Source organism: Emydura macquarii, unplaced genomic scaffold, assembly GCF_026122565.2.
Source record: "Emydura macquarii macquarii isolate MOO-44397 ecotype Brisbane River unplaced genomic scaffold, CSIRO-AGI_Emac_v2 contig_1390, whole genome shotgun sequence".
NCBI lineage: Eukaryota > Metazoa > Chordata > Testudines > Chelidae > Emydura > Emydura macquarii.
This window is the reverse complement of record NW_027131527.1, coordinates 22,770,825-22,794,386: the sequence shown is the minus strand read 5'-3', so window position 1 is coordinate 22,794,386 and position 23,562 is coordinate 22,770,825. Positions and strand designations below refer to the sequence as shown.

General features: G+C 39.5%; 1 protein-coding gene and 1 long non-coding RNA gene across 5 annotated transcripts in view; one reads left to right on the top strand and one right to left on the bottom strand.

Moving 5' to 3' along the window:
• The window catches only part of IDE (insulin degrading enzyme), a 106,535-nt gene extending 83,112 nt beyond the window's left edge, over positions 1-23,423 (bottom strand). For 2 of the 4 annotated variants that reach the window (XM_067552874.1, XM_067552875.1), the window contains exon 1: positions 11,386-11,601. In XM_067552874.1, coding sequence (XP_067408975.1) covers positions 11,386-11,507 — 122 coding nt within the window. In that variant the 5' untranslated portion in view covers positions 11,508-11,601. Of the gene's footprint in view, positions 1-11,385; positions 11,602-11,751; positions 11,965-23,276 lie in introns of those variants that run through there. The other 2 variants (XM_067552877.1, XM_067552876.1) reach the window with 2 other exon arrangements.
• On the top strand, positions 11,816-17,017 carry LOC137156159 (uncharacterized). The gene is made up of 3 exons (XR_010920679.1): positions 11,816-11,929; positions 15,627-15,677; positions 16,411-17,017. It is a non-coding gene; the product is annotated as an uncharacterized lncRNA (long non-coding RNA).
• Positions 23,424-23,562: the final 139 nt, after the last annotated feature.

Below are 23,562 nucleotides of genomic sequence, written 5' to 3'. Positions count from 1 at the left end.
AGGATGTATTTGTTTAAGCCACATTAGCCCACAAGTCATGCTGAGCCCAGATGAACATCGATAAACAATAATCAGCTCTGACGAATCAAACTGAATCGCTGTAGTTGGGGTGCTAGCTCTGCAGATTTTGAAGTCTGTGCTTGGTGAACTCCTCCAGTTATCTGAAAGTTTTGGGTTTCCCTGAGACTTTTTAAAAAAAAAAATCACTGTTCTACTCTAAATGCACATTGCTGTTGTGCTGAGCCATAATACTCAACACGTCTATATCAACTGACAAATAGTGCCCCAATTTGTGTTGCTGCTTTTTCAGTGCATGTTTCATATCCCTTTTTGAGTACACCATTATACTGCACTGTATACACCACAATTAATTATTTGAGCTCCAAAAGTGACCTTGTTATTTTATAAAGAGCATGATAGTGATCTATTATCAATTCCAAATTTTTTATCTGTTCCAAATTATATAAATTATTATAATAAAATTATAATTATAATAATTATATAAATATAATTATATATAATATATAATTATAATTATGTTTTTATTCCTTTTACACACACACACACACACACACACACACACACACACACACACTTTATCCCAGATCTGATAACACAGCAGTCACCATGGATTGACATTTATGATGAGCCAATACCTGCCTATGTTCTCAATTTATCTAGATCACCAGCATTGGTCTATACTCTCTGCATTTTCACTAATCCACCTAGGTTTATATTTTCTGCTAACTTTCATAATGTCATATGTATGCTGCTGTTGACAGCGCCTGGCATGAAACTCTTAGGAATTGGACGTTTTCAGTGGAAGGCCCTGAGCTGTAGGATTACCAGGCAGTGGGGATCAGGATTAATTTGATTCTCACCTCTTTTACCGAGAAGATAGTGCTGAATTGATTGCTCTGGATAATTTGTTGAAAAATTCATCATATGCTGGTGGGGCTGTGATATTAGAATAGATTCCCATTCTCTTATGCGTCTTTTCTCATGCCCCTTTGCCCCACACATCCACTACTGCTCTTGGAACACATTATCACCAGGTGGCTGAATTGTGACATCCTTATCAGTGCAATAGTGACACTAGAAATAAGTCATCCAATAAACAGCCTCCTCTCTTCACCTTCCCTCAAATCATATGCATGCTGTAACTGTATTGGTTAAAATGAGTTAATCTAACAATCAAATGTTTTATCAAAATTGGACACCATGCACATCTCAGAAAAATTAAATTCTAGTAACAATTTGGAACAGAACTGGAGTACTTTACCACACATAGAAGCAAACACAACTGAACATTATTATAAAGGATGCTGCAGAACATTTTACCTTTATTTCTTAGCTCACTAGTTCAAATGTAGACAAAAGCTATTAGGATCCCTTTACTCCTTGGTTAACATATGATTTTCTGCTTCTTTCTTACAAATTTGGGAATTAGAATTCTCTAAGACAGTGGTTCTTAACCTTTCCAAACTACTGTACCCCTGAAGCCTGAGTCCCACCCCCACGGGGCTGAGGCATGTAATTTAGTTTCATGGCGCCCCTGTGGCTCCAGGCAATTACCTTTCTTGCCACCCCCAATACCAGCTCTGCACTTGCGACCCCTCTAAAACTCCAGGTTAAGAAACACTGCTCTAAGATATTCCACTTTCATATCTTCAATAGCTATCTTAGATAAATTCTCTGACCTCTGAATTTAAGTCATTCCCCAATTTCACTCAGTCAGCTGAAATTAAATAACTAGTATTGTCTATCAAAATATATGCCAACTTTCAAAATTTTGAACATATTTTAGACTCTTCTGCCCACAGGAATTAGCAGGACCTCATCATAAATTTTATATCTTTTGGCAAACATCCCTCACAAAAAGTTCTATAATAATTAGTAAGAATTCATTAACTGCACTGAAAAAATTATAAACTGAAAACTCTGGTCTTACAAAATCAGACCTTTTATCCTCATTTTATTTCTGAGGTTATTTCTAACCCAGAAGTCAACTTACTCAGCTGTTTCAGAAAGCAGAATTTGGGCATAATCAGTAGTTTGAAATTCCTGCTTATCTGGTCCATTTTGAGGAAGTTCCCATCTTGCCACAATTCAAAATTTACTTCTCAGCGTGTGAGTCTGCAGTAGGCAAATCTCCCATTGACTCCACATAATTTTCCACAGGAGTAAAGTGCAATGTCTACACCAGGGCATTTAACCAAAAAAATTTCATCACTCTTACCGTCAGTCCAACTGTGCTGATAAGAGCCCTAGTTCAGACAAAGCTCTGACAACTTCTGCAGTTTTTACATTATGTCAATGAAACCTGGTCTGCAGCAGATTTAACTAACAAGATGGTAAAAACACTGGAAGGCATACTAGGGCTACCCAGCAGTAACACCAATGGGAAATTGTACAAAGAAAGTCTTCATGTAGATAATCTCAGTGGGAGTTTTGCCTGTGTAAAGGCTGCAGGATAAGGCCCAGAGTTGGAAAATTGGCCCATTTCTATCGAAATGATGTGACTGGCTTTAGACAGTTAAACAGCAACAAGATAGGTATATCTATACTACTTGGGGATTGATGCAGTGGGATCAATTGAGCGGGTGGTGTAGACCCACTCAAATCAATCCCGGAAGTACTCTCCAGTCCACACGATTAAGCCACCTTCCCGAAAGAAGTAAGGCTGCGTCGACCAAGGGGCATTCTGGTCGATGCAGTGCAGTGAAGCTGCTGCGGTATGGCAAAGTAAGTAAGTTGACGGGAGATACGCAAGATACATAAAGTAGATTGGCTGATCGGCAGCGTAGATCAGGCAGATATTTCATTAAGGAACTGAAAATGCAATCTTTATTGACCTAAAATCATACTCCTAAAGTTATAAGTATTTCAGTGTCGAGAAGCATTGGTGCTGCACAACATATATACAAAGACAAGAGCCTGCCCTGAAGAGTTCACACAATTTAATTTCAGATATGACAAACACAGGAAGCAACCAAACAACTACTAAACAAACTACCGTACCACCCTTAACTAGTTTCCACATCTGTATTTAAAACTGCTCCAAACTGAATACTTTAAGCACACACTCAAATGTAAGTAAATAAGCTCTATCCAAGTTTACCTTAAAATTACAAACAATCAAAAGAGGCAAGCATGTGAAACCAAACAGTCTTTCCCCAATATTTCTAATGTAATCTTCAGATACATCTTATTGCACCTTTTACAACACAGCTGGAAATTAAATGAAATAAATTATGAAGGGTCACTTGAAAGTGGGAAGCCAATGATCATTTCTCAAGGTTGTCTAAAAATTACAAACAATGTTAAATAACTCTATTTGTTTAAAGTATCTTAAATGCCAAAGGCATGTTGAAAGTATAGAAGGAGCAGTCTAGCAGAAAGAACATATTACTGGCTCTCTGTCCAGGATGATCACGGTGTTTGTGAAATGCTCACGGAGATTAGAGAAGCAACAAAAACAGAAAACTTAGTAATTTCAACTATCCCCATATTGATTGGATACATGTCACCTCAGGACAGGATGCAGAGATAAAATTTCTAGACACCATTAATGACTCCTTCTTGGAGCAGCTAATCCTGGAACCCAACCCACAAGGGGAGAGGCCGTTCTTGATTTAGTCCTAAGTGGAGCACAGGATCTGGTCCATGAGGAGAATATAGCTGAACCACTCAGTAATAAATGATCATAATATAATTAAATATAACATCCTTAAAAGGGGGGGGGAGATATCAAGAAGCCCACTACAGTAGCAATTAACTTTGAAAAGGGGAACTACAGAAAAATTAAGAAGCTAGTTAAATGGAAATTAAAAGAACCAGTCACAAGACTGAAATGCCTGCAAGCTACATGGAAACTACTTAAAAACATCATAAATAGGAGGGCCAAACTAAATGCATACCCCAAATTAAAAAACCCAAAAAACATAAGGAGAGCAAAAAAAATGCCACCATGGCATTTAACAGAGTAAAAGAGAGACAAAAAAGATATCCTTTAAAAACTGGAAATTAAATCCTACCAATGAAAATAGAAAGGAGCATCAACTCTGGCAAGTCAATTTTAAAAGTATAATTAAAACCAAAAAAGAATTTGAAGAGTCGCCTGTAGCCTTTTATTTTTTATTTAAAAGTTAATTTAGAAATATTATATGAGCTCGGCTCTGGCAGTTACAGTCTCGAGTTCAACAGAGTTATCTCAGTCTGTTTTAGATCTAGAGCTCATAGGAACACATGAAACCACAGGCAAGTAACACATACAATCACAAGAATGAGATCTACTATCTTATCCATTTTATTAAAGTTACCAACAAAGTTATGAATGTCAAAGCATATACAACTCCTAGAAATATCCATGAACCAGGTATAGTTACTGTCATACTTACATCCTCCTAGATACTGTTAGGTCTGATGGTCTCTCATGGAGTGATCATCAACAAGAAAAACTAAGAGCAAAAATATTTTTGTAAGTATGTCAGAAGCAGGAAGCCTGCCAAACAATCCGTGGTGCCACTGGACAATCCAGTTGCTAAAGAAACACTCAAGATAGACAAGGCTGTTGTGAAGAAGCTAGATGAATTCTTTGCATCAGTCTTCACTGAAGAGGATGTGAAGCAGATTCCCATACCTGAGACATTCTTCTTAGGTGACAAATCTGAGGAACTGTCCCAGGTTGAGGTGTCAATAGAGGAGGTTTTGGGAAAAAAATTGGTAAATTAAATAGTAATAAAGTCACCAGGACTAGATGGTAGCCATCCAAGAATTGTGAAAGAACTCAAATATGATATTACAGAACTACTAATTGTGATATGCAATTATTTCTTAAATCAGCCTCTATATCAGATGACTGGAGGATAGCTAACATATCAATTTTTTTAAAAGGTTCCAGAGGCGATCCTGGCAATTACAGCCAGTAAGCCTAACTTCAGTACCAAGCAAATTGGTAGAGCCCTGCAAATCTGCAGATATCCACATTATAGCTGCATCCCTGGATGCAGATGTAGATATCTGCAGACCATTTCTTGTGGATCGCGATTGGATGGTCATAGAGATCGGGACTTCCGTAACTTCTGGGGCAGGGCCCACAGGGCTCAACAGCTGATCAGCTGTTAAGCAGGAGGGCAGGGCTGATCATCTGATGCTGTTAGGCAGGTGAGTGGGGCTGATCAGCTGTTTGGGGTAGTGGAGGCTCAACAGCTGTTGGGGGGACTGCTGGCTCCAAAACAGCTGATGTGTGGATGCTGGTAAATCTAAAAGAGGGAGGGCAGATTGCAAGTTGGGTAAAAGTTTACTCCAGCGGATGCAGATTGGATGCGGATCCACATATTTGTATCCGTGCAGGTCTCTACCAATTGGTTGAAAAGATACCAAAGAACAGAATAATCAGACACATAGATGAACATGATATCCTAAGGAAGAGCCAACGCAGCTTTTGTAAAGGTAAAATCATGCCTCAATCATCTATTAGAATTCCTTGAGAGAGTCAACAAGCAGGTGGACAAGGGTGATCAAGTTGATATAGTGTACCTGAACTTTCAAAAACCTTTAATATCCCACATCAAAGGCTCTTAAGAAAAGTAAATAATCATGGGATAAGAGGGAAGGTCCTCTCATGGATCAGTAACTGGTTAAAAGATAGGAAACAAAAAGGTAGGAATAAATGGTCAGATCTCACAATGGAAAGAGATCCCCCAATGGAAGCAAGGTCCCCCAAGGATCTGTACTGGGACCTCTGCTGTTCAACACATTCACAATCTGGAAAAGGGAGTGAAATGTGAGGTGGCAATATTTGCAGATGATACAGAAAAATCAATCAAGATAGTTAAATCCAAAGCTGAAACAGAAGAGTTACAAAGGGATCTCACAAAACTAGGTGACTGGGTAAGAAAATGGAAGATGAAATTCATTGTTGATAAGTGCAAAGTAATGCATATTGGGAAATCCAACTACACATACAAAATGATGGGGTCTAAATTAGCTGTTACCACTCAAGAAAGAGATCTTGGAGTCACTGGGGATACTTCCCTGAAAACATCCACTCAATGTGCAGTGGCAGTCAAAAAAGCTAACAGAATCTTAGGTACCATCAAGAAAGGGATAGATAAGACAGAAAATATAACACCACTCTTTAAATCCCTGGTACATCCACAGTTTGACTATCAAGTGCAATTCTGGTTGCCCCATCTCAAAAAAGATATATTGGCACTGGAACAGGTACAAAGAAGGGCAACAAAAGATTATGGGTATGGAACAGTTTCCATATCAAGAGAAATTAAAAAGATTGGACTATTCTTCTTGGAAACAACTAGGGAGGGATATAATACAGATCTATAAAATCATGAATGGTATGGAAAAAGTGAATAAGGAAGTGTTATTTACCCTTTCATACAACACATGAACCAGGGATCAGCCAATGAAATTAATAGGCAGCAGGTTTAAAATGAACAAAAGAAAGTATTTCTACACATAACGAATAGTCAAGCTGTGGAACTCTTTGCCAGAGGATGTTGTGAAGGTCAAAATTATATCAGGGTTAAAAAAAGAACTAGATAAATTCATGGAGGATAGGTCCACCAATGGCTACTAACCAAGATGATCAGGGAAAGAACCTTATGTTCTGGGTGTCTCTAAACCTGACTACTAGAAGCTGGGACTATATGACAGGGGATGAATCACTCTATAAATGCTCTGTTCTGTTCATTCCCACTAAAGCAGTGCCATTGGCCACTGTTGGAAAATAGGATATTGGGCTTGATGAACCATTGGTCTGATCCATTATGGTCATTATGGTCACCTTGACAAATTGCTGAATTTGCTGAAATTGCCTGTAATTCATCCAGATGCAAACATTCTAGACATGCTAGATGAACAGGACAGCTTGAAAGCCAGACGGATATCAGCACCTGAACCACTATAAGAAACAGAAAGAGCAATGAAGCAGCTGATGATGGGAAAGCTGCAGGAACAGACAATAAAACATCTGAGTTGCTAAAAGCTGAATGGACAAGTGCTATCAAAGCACTAGGAAAATATAGAAGAAGGCATGAGCAAAAGGAGATTCCAGATGACTGGCTAAAGGCAATAGTTGTACCAATCTTGAACAAAGGAGAATAATTACAGAGGCAAGCTCATCTTCAGTCCCAGGAAAAATCATGATGAAAGTAATTGTCAAAGTTTAAAGAAAGTAGTGGCTTCCAACCAGGCCAAAGTTGCATTGATTGAAGATTATATATAAATAACCATATAATGTTTATACTTACTTCACAAAGCAGATAGCAAATGCTACATACTGAATATATTGTGTTAACAAATATTTTGGTTAAAATGTAAAAAAGCAATTCAAATACAGAAAAGAAAACTGGTGAGAGATTTTGACCCAAGTACACCAAGGTGAAGAATTTGAGAGTATTCTGTGGGGGATGAAAAGAATGGTCCAGAACTTTCTTCTTCAGTTAGATTCTAAAGAACAACACCCCCCTAAAACAACTCAACATATCTACAAGACTCAGCAGTTTACAAAAATTAGCCATGAATAAAAACAAAATTTCCTGAGCTCTAGCAAAAATTACATAAAAATATAATTTACTGTGTGTTATCTTGCAGAATTTTGAATATACTTTATTAGTAAAACCAACATTGTACGTAAAGCATTGTCAGTATTAAAATTACAGTTTTTGGCTTTGCTAATGTAGGTGATTATACTGAATCATAGTTATAACTCAGAAACAAGTTGTGTTAAATTAACTTGATTTTAAATTCAAAACCACTTGAATCAATTGTATTACTCATACACAGTTGTCATACTAGCATGCAGTAGCCAGACACTATGGCATGTAATAGAGGCTGAGAGCACAAACCTGTCCATTAGCAGCAGCATGCCATGCATTTATAGATACAGTAGCCATTAAACCAATCTCTGTCTAGCCCCAGTTGAATGGAAATATTTTTCCATGAAACTTTCTACTTTAATAAGATACACACATTAGTTAAGACAGCATCTAATGCAATACCAACAAAAAGAAATTAGATATAAATATCATCCCAGTATGTGATAACCAAATGCTCTAAAATTATTTATAGTAGGTGATTTAGACAATAACCTGGAATGACCCTGACAGTGAACCTGGTTTATTTCCAGCTCAGTGAGTGAACTCAACCCGGAGTTTCTCAACTAGGAGAGTGAACAGCCTTCCTTTGGCACTTTCCAACACAGAGCAGGGAGCTACTTATGGCACCAGGACCAAAATGACACCCTTCCTCATGTGCTGTTGAGTCCTATCAAATACCTCCCAGGATGAAGCTAGACCCCATAAGCCAGAGAGACATGACCAAAAGAGAAAAGGAGCACTTGCCCTGTCCTGGAGATGCCTTGATGTCAGTACTACCAAGTGTCTTTTTATGTGCCCTGAGAGAGGATTTGAGTGCTGGGAGCAAGGTAGGAAGGAGGTGGTGAGAAACCCTAATGGAGGGATTAATGGATTAGGAACTAACTATATATAAAAGGATTAGTTTTAGGGTTAATTTAAAAGTGTGAGATAGAGATGGAAAGAGTTAGTGAGAACCTGGACAAGGCTTGGAGGTGGGAATGTGGGATGCATAAGAAAGAGATTTTTTTTTTAAATGGAAGATGAGTGGAGAAAAGATTTAATGTGAAAGTGTTATTCATGCTATCATTTTTGGTCTATTATCTGTATAGGTCCTGATTCTATAACTGACACCACACAGGCAGATCTTTGTCCTGCCGAGAGCCCTGCAGAAGTCAGCAGGACTACTCAGATACATGAAGTTAAACACATGCAAGACTAGGACCTAAAAGATCATTAGTAACTTGCTACAGCTAGTTTCTTGCACTGACATACCTTCTCTTCCCTTCTGGCTTCTCTTCACTTCTTTCTTTCCTATAATAGAGCATGGTGTACCTTTTTTTCTATTTCACTGTTGTGTTTTCTCTTTCCCTCCACCTTTTTCCCCCCTACCCTCTCTTTATCTATTAGGTATGTCCTATCTCCTACCCCATATTTTCTAATTTCTGAAATCCCTGATCAAATTCTCCTTTTCTGTCCCACCCATCAGCAAACCCACCCTGACTCATTCACCTCACTCCAAACACCCTTAGTCTATCTACCCAATCTTTCATACACAAGGCTTAAAAAAATATGTAGTACACACTTAATAGACAGAAGACTAAGAGCTAAGGGGTCTAAGGTGAGAAGTCAAGTCTCCTTTCCAACCCCCATCCTTGATACTGAGAAAGTGAAAGGTTCTTGGATTTTTTTCTAGGATGCTGTCCCTAGATCCTACTTGTGAGCTCCATCTTTTAGAGCCTCTAGCTAGTACGTGTCTGAAATCTGAAGCACCTTCTGGCTACTGGAAAGGTACATGCTCTCTATTCTTCCCCCACCTACCATCTCAGAGTCTCCTACCCACTGTAAGGCTGGTAGCATGGAGAAAAGTAATTGCTAAACTACTCTCCCTTCTGTTTTTGGGCCCTCTCTTCCAATGAAAGACTCTGGTGACTGTTTTCAGCTTTCAAAACAAAATACTGACCTGATTCTTGTCTCTTTCATTATTGCCCACCTGGTTCCCAATAGTAGGCATGAAAAGAGACAAGATTCTGGTAAGTTTTCACTCTACTGCTGATTAGCAAATTAAATCAGCAGTAGAAGCAGCACTGGAGTTATCTGTCTAAAGACTCAGAAAAGCACTGAACTGGCTTATATCTGGTAGGTAATCTTTACAATTATGATTGCTAGAATTTTTTTCCACCTCAAATGAAACCTTACGTTCTGTAGAAGTTGATGATACTTGCCCATAACCGTTTTCCTACTCACTGTGGGCAAGTGGATTTTTAAAGACCTGCCAGCCAAGCATCTCACCCTCCAAATTCTCTCTAGATATTCTTTGGCTTCCTGTTTTCTATCATATCAAGTTCAAGCTCCTTGCCTTCTCTTGCACAACCTTGCTCTAGATTGCATCTGTTCTCATTTCCTCCTACTCCTCCCACTCTTGAGTCTACACCTTCTCTTGAAGCAACCTTCCACTCCTCATCAGCTAAATGCCCTCTTTCCTTTCCTTTAAATCCCTCCTTAAAACCCACTTCCTCTATCAATCTTTTGCACATGAATAGCTGTTCCATGTTTTTTCATTTGCATTCAACTGTAAGCTCTTCCGCGGAAAGAGAATATTCTTTTCTGTGCTTTATAAAGTACTCTATACCCTTGCAGTGCTATATAAATAATTACAAATAACAACTTCACACCTACTATTTGACATATTTTTGACAGTCGTCACCCAACACTGTTTAAAGGAAAAGTTGCTTTACACAAAGTCTATTTTTCAGATAGGACAGTTCCCAGTCTTTTTTTCCCCCTCAATAAAGGTGTCTGAAGTTTGCTATCTAAACTACAGAACTCATACAAAAACTATTTTCATGTCATACTATCAATGATCATCTTGTTATGTAGTGAAGAAGCCACACCCATCAACCTTTTCATAAATACTAACATTGACAACTGGAAAACTAGTCTCTGTTGAAACATATCACATTTATTCTGTAGATAGATATAATGAGTTATGAGACATTACAAATTACAATTTGGAAAAACAACTACTTTAGGGAAAACAATGTAATACCACAATATTTCAGTGTCCCCTGAACCCTGAGTTTTAAAATAAGAGCACAGTTCTTAGTATAACAAATACTAAGACTCCAATCCTACTGAATATCATGTTTTCTAATTGCTGACTTATTTGGAATAAAATAATCAGAGGCAAAAAATAAGTGTTTACATAGGTTTTACAACATGGTGCATGCAGTATTAAGGCCTTCAGGAAGAATTAAAAGATACAAAGGTATGTTACCAGCTGCCTTAAAGCACACACAAAGTCTATCCCAGCACGCAGCACAATACACACAAGACTAGAGCAGAAAGGGGATCTGGTGGCACATTTAGCTAGTTACCTACCCTTTTCCAGCACTCCCAAAACTACTCTCCCTTGTCCATGGATACAGCGCGCCCGCAGCAGCACGTTCCCACTTCTCCGCTTCCCCTGCAGCATGACATCCCTCCCTCTCAGACACGTTACCATCCTAGTCCTCCCTGCAAGAGACTCGGTCTAGCCCCCTTAGTAACGGGCACGGGCAGACACATGAATGCTGGCTGATTCACGAGTTCCCAGCCAGGCAGGGGCAGATCCTGTTGTACCTACACAACAACGGGGGGTGGAGGGGTGAGAAAAACCGACACACGCTCTCCTGCCAACCCACCAGAGCCTCCTGCACACAGGAGAGGGCCCACCACAACCCCGAGAACGGGCGAAGGGTCAACACTTCCCCCCACCACGGCCCGGGCCGCACACGACACACCATACCCGAGCAGGCGGCGCCGCTGCTGCTGCTGCTGCTGCTGCACCAGAGGAGGAGGCCGGGAGGCACCAGGGATCACCCAGGAGGGCAGAGTCCTACAGAGAAGAGGGAGCAGCCACTGCCGCATATCCCGGCCCCGCTGCCAGAGGGAGACCCACGCCTGCTTCCTTCCTTTCGCCCGCCCCTCTCAGGGGAAGAAGCTCCTCCCCTGATCGGCGGAGGCAGCCGCCATCTTCCCGCCTGCCTCCCCGCTCGCCGGCCAATCCCTCCCCAGCGCCGTCAGGCTTCCTCCTCCTAGGGGAGCTGCCCCCGCCGCTACTGCGGCGCTGGCCCCGGCCGGGCCTACGAAAGGCCGCGCTTCGGGAGCTGACCTGACACGCTGCTGCAAAGAGGGTCGGCGTGGGGGAGCGGGCCGGGGCCTGCGGGAGGAGGTGGTGGCGATGTCGCAGCCGGGCGGCGAGCCGGAGAAGCACTCACTGCTGCCGGGCCCGGGGGTGTCAGGAGTCCGGGAAGCGCTGCTGCTGCTGCTGCGGCGGCGCGGAGCAAAGGGTGCGCTGGGGTGTAACGCTCGCAGTCACACTGTGCGGCTGAGCAGTCCCGCTCTTATGCGCCGGGCGTCTGACTGTCGCTGTCTGTCTCTGTGTGTGTTCACCTGGCGCTATGTAACTATCGCCTTCCCTGTGTATGTAACACACAGTGCATGCGACGCGTGTTACCTCCGCTGTGTGTCACACACTCACCGCAGGTATCACTGACAGTTACTGTGTGTGCGCAATACTCCCTCTCCCACCGGGTCAGTCAGTGCCTTCAAGTCAACTCTCACTGTGCTAGTTCGCCAGAAAATGCTGTCAAATCTGTGTTGACTTTGGTTTCTTGAGGGTGAAAGTCAGTGCAAACGATTATTTATAATTTGATTTGATCAGCTGCTGTGACTTTTTGTATAGCTAAGATTTCAAATGTCTTAGATGGCAAAATCTTAGATCCCCCTAGGGAGAGACGCTAACACAAGGATCTCCCATTAAGGAATCTGCTTTTTTCCAGACCTCTTACATAAGCGATTTGGAGTAGCAGGTCTGTGTTTTTTCAGATTTATGGCCTTTTTATAAGATCCTGTGTAGTTTTTTTGAGTAGTAGTCCATCGCTGACCATGATGAAGGTGTTGTTGCAATTCTCATCTATGGTTATGCATATGACTCTGAAGTTCAAATCCTGATGCACAGAGTCAACAGTAATCAGGGCGTGGGAAGTCGTATCCATGATGTTTGAGGATGCAGCTCTGTGGTGTTTTTCACATGCAGCCTGGAGATGATTTCATCCATCCTGCTCGAACCTGTTGCTGCTAATCTTGTCAATAGTCAGTAATGAAAGCTATATAAGAGGGATTTCTTTATAACCCTTGTTTTCACTCACTCATAATTTCCTGGAGGGGAAAAAACTCTTCTTAAGGTGCAACTTTAGCTGATGGTTCTCCATTTTTGGAGAAGTTTTAGGCAAATCCATTGAGCCCTTTTCATATCAAGAGTATGGGAAATTTTTCAGCTTTAGAAAGAAGAGTAACACTATTTGTGAATTGATAACTCACAACTGTTTCAGTTTTAAAATGTCAAATTTCCAGTGTGACTAGTTCTCAATGAAGACAAGCTATGGTCACAAGTTTGAAAAAGTAAGTGACAAAATTATGTGATTTAAAAAATGGGATTCTCACACGCATTGAATTCAGTAGGACTACTAATGTGCTTAATTACTTTGCTGGAGCAGAGCCGGAATGTTCAATTCCTTAGAAGATCAAGGCCCAACACTGAAAGATGCTGGACTTCCTCAGTTCCTGCTAAAGGCAGTTAATCCAGTATTAGCATTAGGAATTTTTGGGTAAATTTCCCTGAGTGTACACAAGGCTTATAATGTTCTATGTTAATATGTTTTAGATCAAAAATTTGTCTTTATGGAGTTCTATGAGTTTGGTTTCTTTCGAGTTGCATATGTTCCTGTCTTTTTTTTATTTCTCTAAACCTCAAAGAAAATATTAAAACAAACAAATTCAGAAGTAAAAAAATCTTTATTTTGTATTGAATTGTGGTCCAGCAAAAGACCCCCTTATACTTTTTCACTGCCTACCTCACGGATAGCAGTGCAGGAGTAGAAGTGGACTCCATAGAGCCACTCCTTCCTCCCAATGCAGGACTGCATTTTAACAAGGAAAAAAGCTGTCGTCTTAACTCAAGTTAGCTAACTCAAGTTAATTAACACGAGGTAAAATTTTAGCAAAGACAAGGCAGTTTGTGGTTTCACACACATTAGTCTTTAACTTGATCTGCTAGGGTGAGCGAGGATGAAACAACATTGGATTGCTTGTTCCTAGTGCTGGTCCCAAGCCCACATAAAGTGGGAGGTCTGGGCGATGGCTTGGCAGGCCATCCCCATAAAACATTCCCACATTTGACAAGTGGAAGAAAAGGACATAAAATTTTGGCAGTTTCATCTCCTACTCACAATGGAACCAAGCTTCAGGATTCATTTACATTTTCTACTACATGTAGAGGATTCTGACCACATGATGGTTGCTTTTCCATAAATCAGAGATTGGGCGGGAACACTTGATACAAAGAGAGTATTTCCTCTTCTGCAGCAACATCAATATCTGAGGACAGGATCATGGAATGTTTGATCATTAAAAGTCTTTTGAAAAACAACTCTCATGGCTTAAGAACGAGAAAGGTTTAATGTTGATATACAAGTTGCAGAGGAAACATTATGGAATTTGAATACCGAGAGCAGAGCTCTGACTCATAGTGGTGAGACCTTTCAATTGTTGCATGCCTGATAGGCACACCGCATACGGGTGTTGCTCTGTTTCTGTCCTCACAAGGGTGCAGCCTACACTACTGGCTTGGCTTGTTCTCTACATTTGATTGCTGCCATTTTCTGTTTAAAGATAGGATGTACAGTAGTTATTAGTGCATATGCTCCACATAGTGCAAGGTCTGATGTTGAAAAATATTTTTTATGCCATGTTAGATGACATTTTATCTAGTACATCACCCTGACTTCATATTGTCATCTTAAGAGATATGAACACAAGAATTGGCCAGATAGAACTGGATTTTGAATGGGTACTTGGATGACATTGCTTACCAGAAGAGAGATCTGATAATGGTTGTGTCTATTGGAATTTGTTGCCACACATCAACTATTTTTAATGGTTGCCTGGTTTCAGCACAAGAATTGCCATAAGTATAAATTTTGATATCCTTCGGATAACAGTGCAACCTTGGATCACAGTCTAATTTGGAAACCCTTGATTAAACTTATCCAGGATATATGTGTATTTAGGAGTGCTGATCTTGCTCTGGAGTCTGATTATCAACTTCTAATAGCAACAGTGATGTTTCAGAGATGGTATCTATTGCATTGAAATGCTTCAATGTTGATAAGCTTTGTGATGAAGCAACTGCTAATCATTACAAGGTAGTAATTTCCAACAAATATACTATATTGTGTGACCAGCTCTCTGCCGTGAAGAAAGAGTGGATTTTATTTTGATGTTGTACCAAAGAGATTCCTAGAGAACAACTTGGACGAAGGAGAATGCAAAAGTGACATTGATACCATCAAATTGTGAGAGAGAAAAGAAGAGGCACGGTGCAGAATGGTTGTACTGAGTCAGAGTCATTGAGGAGAGGTGGAAATGGTCAGTAGAAGAAAAGAAATGAACGAGCAGTCAAGAGGGCCTGTCAGAATGATCATAATCCATGGTAGAATAATATGGTGCGAGTAAGCCTCTGAAAGACGTGTATTTGAGATTTTGAAGGACCTAATTGGATGTATATTCTTGTGGCATCTGCCAGTTAAGGACAAACATGGAAAATAGTGCCAGGAATGTTGAACAACTTAAGAGTTGGCATGGGTGATTTTATGAATTAACAGATCTCCATCAAGATGTGAACTACAACCTAATCCAAAAATGAACCCCGCATATCTCACATAAATTATTATGATTCTGACGTATTGATGTTAAATAATAATACATGCCCCCTTCCCCTCCCCCCCAATCCAGCCAGCGTGACAAGCACAACACCTTATGGACTAGTAAATGAGAAATAAGTGTAACTACCTCACATGTTAAAATATTAAATTGAGTTGATTTAACAGACAATGCAAAACCAAGGAGATATTTCCCATTGACTTCAGTAGGTCCCATCTAAAGTACAGTATGCAATGTTTGCCTTTGTTTTTCTTTCCTTTTTAGATGCAAGGTCTGAGCCAATTCCTCTTGTTGCATACCTGAGGTGATGAATAAGTAAGTGTATGAATCATACTTTATTCCATGCCAATTAAACATAGGTACCTTGCAATATGTTGTTAATTTAATGGAAAATATAATGAATAGTTGGAGAGGCCTTATAATCTACATCTAAAGTGAACTGTTATCCAAATAACAAATATCACAGGATCTTTTTCAGGGGATAGGGCCAGTTGAGTGGTAAAAGTTGTTATCTTCACTGAGGCTGGTGTTTTCTTCATCATGTATGACCATTGTTCAATTTCTCTCCCTGTCTGCACCCACCTTAATTGCTCAGCCATTCACACTTCAATCACTCAGTGCCAACTCCTAGTTGAAGAATGCACATCTTTTAAAGCAAACATTATTTCATTTTTGACTTAAGTACATATAAAATAGGATTTTTACAAATATTCTGAAAGTGCGTAAAATCAGATAAAATTGGCAGTGGAGTGGTTTTACAAATAATCTTAAAACAGAATTATTCAAAGTAAAGACAGACTTCAATGTTATGTAGTAAATGGATATTTTAAAAAGACTGAAGTGAACATTTCAAAGGGTAGAACAATAAGTCAGTTCAGGTTTTAACTTTTGATTAAAGTTACAATGTGTCAGGCTGAAGTGCCTCTTGGTAAGAAGAGAGGGGAGGAAGGTGTTTGTGGCTCTGTTCTTTCATGTATTTCATGAAAACAGGATTGGGCCAACACTGAAACTGATTTTCTTTGTTCGTTTTTTTATTTTTTTCATACAGGTTATTGAAGACCACTTCTTAATGGAAATATTACAACTATTTTTGTTTGATGTAACTTAGATTACTTTTATATTGTGGAAACTGTTTTTGAATGGTACCCTTATTTTTCAATAATGAAGCATCCATTGTGTTACTGTATACAAGAAAAAGATCCAGACTTGTGACTGACTGAAAATATACCTGTACTGTATCTGTACATTTAGATTAGATATTTTTAGAGGTTAATAATACTTATTGTTTGGAACAATGCTGTGCAACTGGATTGGCTCCTCAGAAGCCAGCAATAGTTTCCCATGATCTCAAGTTGCAGACAGCTACATTGTATTGTTAGATCCTGTTTACAGATTGTTTTGTTTGAAATCATTAATCATTTTTTTGGATTTGTAGATTCAACCCCATTACAATGTTAATTAAAAGTAAACAATTACATTTTTATGCCCAGTCATAGATTATAAAACCAAAAGTGACCACTGTGATCTTCTAGTGTGACCTCCTATATAACACAGGCCTGAGGACTTCCCTGAATTAATTCCTGTTTGAACTACAGTGGGTTTCTTAGAAAAACATCCAATCTTGATTTTAAAAATTTCCAGTGATGGAGAATCCACCACAGACCTTGGTAAGGTTCTCCCCCCTCCAAGCGGTTACTTACCCTCACTGTTATAACGTGACTTATTTCTAGTCTTTATTTGTCTAGCTTCAACTTCCATCCATTGGATCTTGTTATACCTTTGCCTGCTAGTTTAAAGAGCTCCCTATTATCAAATTTCGCACTATGGAAGTACTTATACACTGTGATCAAATAATGCCTTAATCCTTTTGGTGAGCTGAATGATTGAGCTCCTTTTATTTTTCCAACCCTGTAATAATTCTTATGGCTCGTTTCTGAACCCTCTAAATTTTTCCAACGTCTTTCTTGAATTGTGGACTCCAGACTGGACAAAGTATTGCAGTAGTGGTTGCAAAAGTGCCAAATACAAAGCTAATGTAATCTTTCTACTCCTACTCCTGATATTTTCTGTTTATACATCCAAGGATTGCATTAACACTTCTGATTAGAGTGCAACAGTAGAAGCTCACTCATGTTCAGCTGATTGTTCATCATAACTCACAAGTCGTCTTCAGTGTCACTCTTTTCTAGGAGAGTTGCCCATTCTGTAAGTATGGCCTACATTCTTTTTTCCTAGATGTATAATTTTACATTTGGCTTTATTGAAACACACGTTGTTTGCTTGCACCCAACTTACCAAGTGATCCAGATTGTTCTATTACTGAATTTCATTATCGTTCACGTTTTCAATTTTGTGTCATCTGCAAACTTTATCAGTTATTATATTGTGTTTTCTTTCAGGTCAATGTTAAATAGCATAGAACCAGGATCCACTCTGTTTAGGACTCCATTAGAAACACACCCATTCAATGACAATTGGCTATTTACAATTACATCTTGAGAATTATTGGTTAAGCAGTTTTTTAATTAATTTAATGTGTATCATGTTGATTTTGTATCATTTTAGTTTGTTAATCAAATTGTTGTGTAGTACCAAGTCAAATGCCTGACAGATGTCTAAGTATATTATATCAATCTGGTAGCAGTGCTGCCTATCCTGTCTGGTTTCAGGTTAGCCACTGCTTCAGTTTCCCCTCACTTGGGTTGTATCTCCTGACCTTCCCCCCATATCCATGACCTTGCCATTGAGGTAACACAATTAGGTATTCACCCCGACCAGCGGTGCAAGCACCTAAGGCTACTTAAAGTTCTTTTGATTGGAGTGTGATGGAGCAAAAACAAAAAACAAAAATTTGCAAACTACTTAGATTCTTAACCACTTAATAGTTTTTTATTTATGTGATTTATTCTACCACCAATCGTTCTCCTTTATTCTTTTACAAATTCTTAGAACACAGATAAAACTAAAAACACAAAAAAGACTTATGCATGCAATACTGACAACAGTTACAGACAACAACCATTGATTACAATGATTGCAATTTAAGGCACAAAACTTACACCACGTCTTTCAAGAACTACAAGAACTCCTGTGGCAATTTGCCCCTTTGGGACAAATTGAAAGGTGCCCGCAATTGAGACTAACACCCGAGTCTTTTGAAGGTTTTCAGCCTTCGCGGCTAGTCTTAAGACTCGAGGGGTGCCCGCTAGATGTTACCACAAATTGTCTTCTCTGATTCGTTTACAAATTCTTAACACACAAATGAAACTTAAGAAACAACTAATTATAAAACAAGTGCAAAAACAGTTATTCCAACAGTTACAGCCACAATCACTCCTGGAATACAAGTAGAATTATTGCTAGTTTTACATTTACATTCACTACTTACCACATGTAGGGATGAACCCAGTAGCAGCAAAGATAACAAAATATTTCATGACCTGGTCTTTCTTATTTTAGCGCTAATTTTCATCCAGGTGGAACCTCTATCATATTCACACCCAGGTTATCATCCGCGGGACGGATCCCAACGGGTTATCAGCTCAGTTATCTGAAAGGTTATCTAATGAAAGGTTGAGGCGACAAGCTGGAGAGAGGCGTGACGGCTGATCAGAGCCTTTTACAGGCACAATTCTGGTGTACCCCTTGGGAGGCTCGGTGGTCCCCACGACAAGGCTCTGTGACTTCTGCTTTGTCTGACAACTCTTTTATCTCTACTCCAGCCTATACGTCCGCCAAACCAATTATGGGCATTTTCTACGTCACTTTGTCGGTCCCTCCTTGGGGAGTCCCCTGTCCAGTAGTTTATCCTTGACCAGGTGTAACTTGCCAAGAAGGAGTTGCAGCAACTGCAAACTTCCAAATTTGGGCCAGGAACTGCTGTGTTCACAAGCTCCCCTTATTCCAAGTATAACCGGTCACTTTTTGGTCAGGGTCTTTCGCTGCCTTTGAGTTTCTCCCCCCATGTGGCTTACAACTTCTATCTCCTTATCTATTACACAAGATTAACAACTTCCCCTTATCTATTACAAAAATAACTAGAAACAATTACAAGGACAAATAACTACAAAACAATTTAAAACACAACTAACAATCCTCAATGGATTTTTCCATTCATCACATAAAATTTTCCATTGCAAAACAAGTCTAACAGATACTTCTTTATCTATAAATCAATTACTTGCCTTTTTCTCAAAATGGACTCAGGGCACACACACAATACAATGGTTTATCCCGTTACAACAGCCATATCCAAGTTTTTTTCCACAGTTTTATTCTTCAAACGTAAAACATAAGCAAGATATCGAAAATACCCTGGACTACAGCTCCCAGAGACATTTCTCATCACCTTTTTTAGTGCTTAGGGCAAATACATCCTACCCTGTTGGTCAATGCCTTCTGCAGCTCTTCTTAACTGAGTTCTCTCAGTCCTTTATAGGGATCACCTGCTACCTTCCGAGCTGGCTCTGATAATTGAACAGGGCTGGCTGGCGCAGGCCCCTGGCTCTTAAAGGGGCAGGCCACCCTGTTACAAACAGTATTAGCTTTATCTAGCAATGTTGTAATCTCATCAGAAAAAGATATCAGGTTTGACAAGAACTATAACCCATGTGATAGGAATTAATTATATTACCCTCCTTTAATTCTTTATAAATCAATTCCCATATTAGCCATTCCATTATTTTGCACAGGATTGATATCAAATGGATAGGCCTATGATCACCCAAGTCATCCTATTTTATCCTTCTTAAATATTGATACGATATTAGTGTTCCTCCAGTTTTCTGGAACTTCTCCAGTGTACCTTCCCCAGATACTTCTGATGAAGATAATATATAATTATAATACATTGACTTCTCATTTAGGTGAAAAGCAAGTTCTAGTGATGAAAGCTTCTCTTCAAGAAAGTTAAGTCCAAAGCAGACTGCAAAGTGTTACAAAGGGATCTCACAAAACAGGGTGATTAGGCAACAAAATGGCATATGAAATTCAGTGTTGATAAATGCAAAGTAATGCATATTGGAAAGCATAATCCCAGTTATACATACAAAATGATGGGGTCTAAATTAGCTGTTACCACTCAAGAAAGAGATCTTGGAGTCATTCTGGATAGTTCTCTGAAAACGTCCTCTCAATGTGCAGCAGCAGTCAGAAAAGCTAACAGAATGTTAGGAATCATTAGGAAAGGAACAAGATGATAAGACAGTAAATATCATAGTGCCACTATATAAATCCATGGTATGCCCACACCTTGAATACTGCACATCTCAAGAAAAGATATATTGGAAATGGAAAAGATATAGAGAAGGGCAACAAAAATGAATAGGGGTATGAAACAGCTTCCATATGAGGAGAGATTAAAAGGACTGGGACTGTTAATCTATGAAACAACTAAGGGGGATTATGATAGAGGTCTATAATGGTGTGGAGAAAGTGAATAAGGAAGTGTTATGTACCTCTTCACATAACACAAGAACCAGGCATCATCTGATGAACTTAATAGGCAGCAGGTTTAAACCAATAAAAGGAAGTACTTCTTCACACAATTCACAGTCAGCCTTTGGAACTCATTGTCATGGGATGTTGTGAAGGCCAAAAGTATAACTGAGTTCAAAAAAGAGTTAGATAAGTTTATGGAGGATAGGCTCATCAACGGCTGTTAGCCAAAATGGTCAGGGATGCAATGCCATGCTCTGGGTGTCCCTAAGCCTTTGACTGCCAGATGCTGGGAGTGGACGACAGGGACGACATTATCACTTGATAATTGCTCTGTTCTGTTCACTCCCTCTGAAGCATATGTCACTGGCTAAATCTACTGAGCTAGATGGACCATTGGTGTCATCCAATATGACCATTATTATGTTCAATCTATATTTATCTGTTTTGGTCAACAAATGTTTTGTTCATCACCACAGAAATCAATATATTCTTTACATTGGCCTGAATAACTTTATTTTTATATTTTTGTATTATTTCTTCATAATTTATTTTTCTATAATGTTACTTCTATTTTTTTTAAATGAAAAGTGCTTGCTATAGTTCATATACATTTATTTTAGGGCCAGCTTCCTAAACAACTATTATTGTTATCCTAACTACTTTGGAACCTCTTTCACAGTTGTAAAACTATTGTATTTATTTGCAAAATGCCATTTCCTTGTTGTTCAGTTTGTGTCGTCTGTCTTGTCTAAACTAGGAAAAAAGGTCCTGCTTAGATCATAAATTGACCTATAGAGTTAAAAGTGTTAAACTGGGTCCATACTTGTGTTAAATTGGGTTTTTCAATCATGTTAAGCAAGCTTGATTGACTAAAGTAACGTTTTTTCCTAGCAGAGATAAGGCCTAAGTAGCTAAAGGCCTGATCCTATTCCCATTAAAATAAATAGATTTCCATGTTTTAAATGAGAGTTTGAATGGTCTCTAACGTGTTTGTAGAACATGTATTTTTCTAGTAATTGTCTTATTTTATATTATGAGCCAAATTCTGGCTGGTGCTGTTATGACATTCTGTCACTGCTGTACATACTTGCATACCAAAAAAGAAACTGCAGCCAGAAGTTGGAGCAGAAGTTAATTTTCAGATCCAAATAAAATGTACATGTATTTGTGGCTGCCTTGATCAGGCCATAGCACTGACACAATTCCCCGTGCAAATTATTTTTTACACTTAGCAGATATAGAATGGATAAAGTGGCTGTGAATAAGGCTGGACTCAGTCAGAATACAGGTGCAATTAATGTTGCTTTTGTATCTGTTAGTTTTCCCATATGGATGCCCTTTCCGTTAAACAGCTAGAATTTGTTTCTGTGATTTTATAGTTTTCCTTAAAAACAAAATAGATCCATGCCTAGGAAATTACATACCAAAAACCTACATTAAAAGGAAGTTTTTTTGGTTATTGTTTTTAATGACATTATATGCTACTTTTTCTTTATGATCCCTGCCTCATTCAGCGCATAGGTTTGATGGGTAAGGGGGAAGAATTAAGATTGCAAGGGCAACTGTGAATCTGGTATTTACTAACTTTTGTGTGCTTCACTTGCAAACTAAGTAACTTTCTTTTAATGTAGTATTTTTATATATGTATAAGCAGATCTTGTCTCATTTTAGTGGCACTATGGTGTTATGTGTAAGCCAATATGTAATGCTGCCTCAACAATGCTGCAAATTAAACTTGTATTAATCAGTGTAAAATGTCTATTACTCTTAGTCTTTGCTCTTTGTGGTCCTCAGCCTATTTTTAGAATGAGCCAGGACCATTTCTTTAGACTAGCACCTCAACAATACTGTCCTTTTACATATAAAGATGTATGTGCATTGTGCATGATTCATACACTACATAAGAGACTGCACCATCTTTGGCTCTTGTGGACATTGTTTTAACTCTTGAGAGGAGTGGTAGCAGGTAGCAGTGAGGCTGTTTCCTGTCACCATTTGCCAACTAAAAATCCGTTCTTGTAAAATCCCAATCCATTCTTTCCTGGCAGTGATCGTTGAAGGTGTACTGAGGGGACTGCACCTCATCCCCTATTGCTGCAGTTCTTCAGGATTCTAGCACCACTCATCATGGTGCAGTTCCAGTTTATTCAGATTTTTATATCGTACCTAGTGCTCTAGTAATGAAACTGCTGTTTGAAAGCAAGTCAGTCAAGTGACTATTCCAGGAGAGAGACAGATGTTCCTACTAGAGTGTGTTGAACTATACTGTACTAGATGTGAAACCAACATTGTTAAAAAGTGGGAAAGCCCCCTTGTTCCGCTTCCTGCAGTACAGCAAGCAGGGGCCAGAGACACTGAATGACAGGAGCGTTCAGTGCTCTTGTTGCTGTAAGGAAAGAAAAACAACAGGCACCCGCCGCCCTCAGAGGGGTAATAATTCGTGTTGCTCAAATACATTACAACCCCCGCATTCACCTGTAATGTCCGCACACCCTCCCTCGGCTCGAGTCACAGCAGTTATAACGCCCCCGCCCCCCTTGAGCCGGGAGGGCTAGTCACGAAAGAAAGTCGAGAAGCCGGAGCCCAAAGCGCCGCCGCCCAGTCTGACTGCAGAGGTCTACAAACAAGCCCATCGCGGCGTTCAACACAACGCGCCCTTCGGCACCACGTGACCACTTGCAGGCCAACACTGACTACCACTCCCAGCATGCAATGCTTCGGAGGCGAGGGACCATTTCTCCCAGCAGGCAGTGCTTCCTGG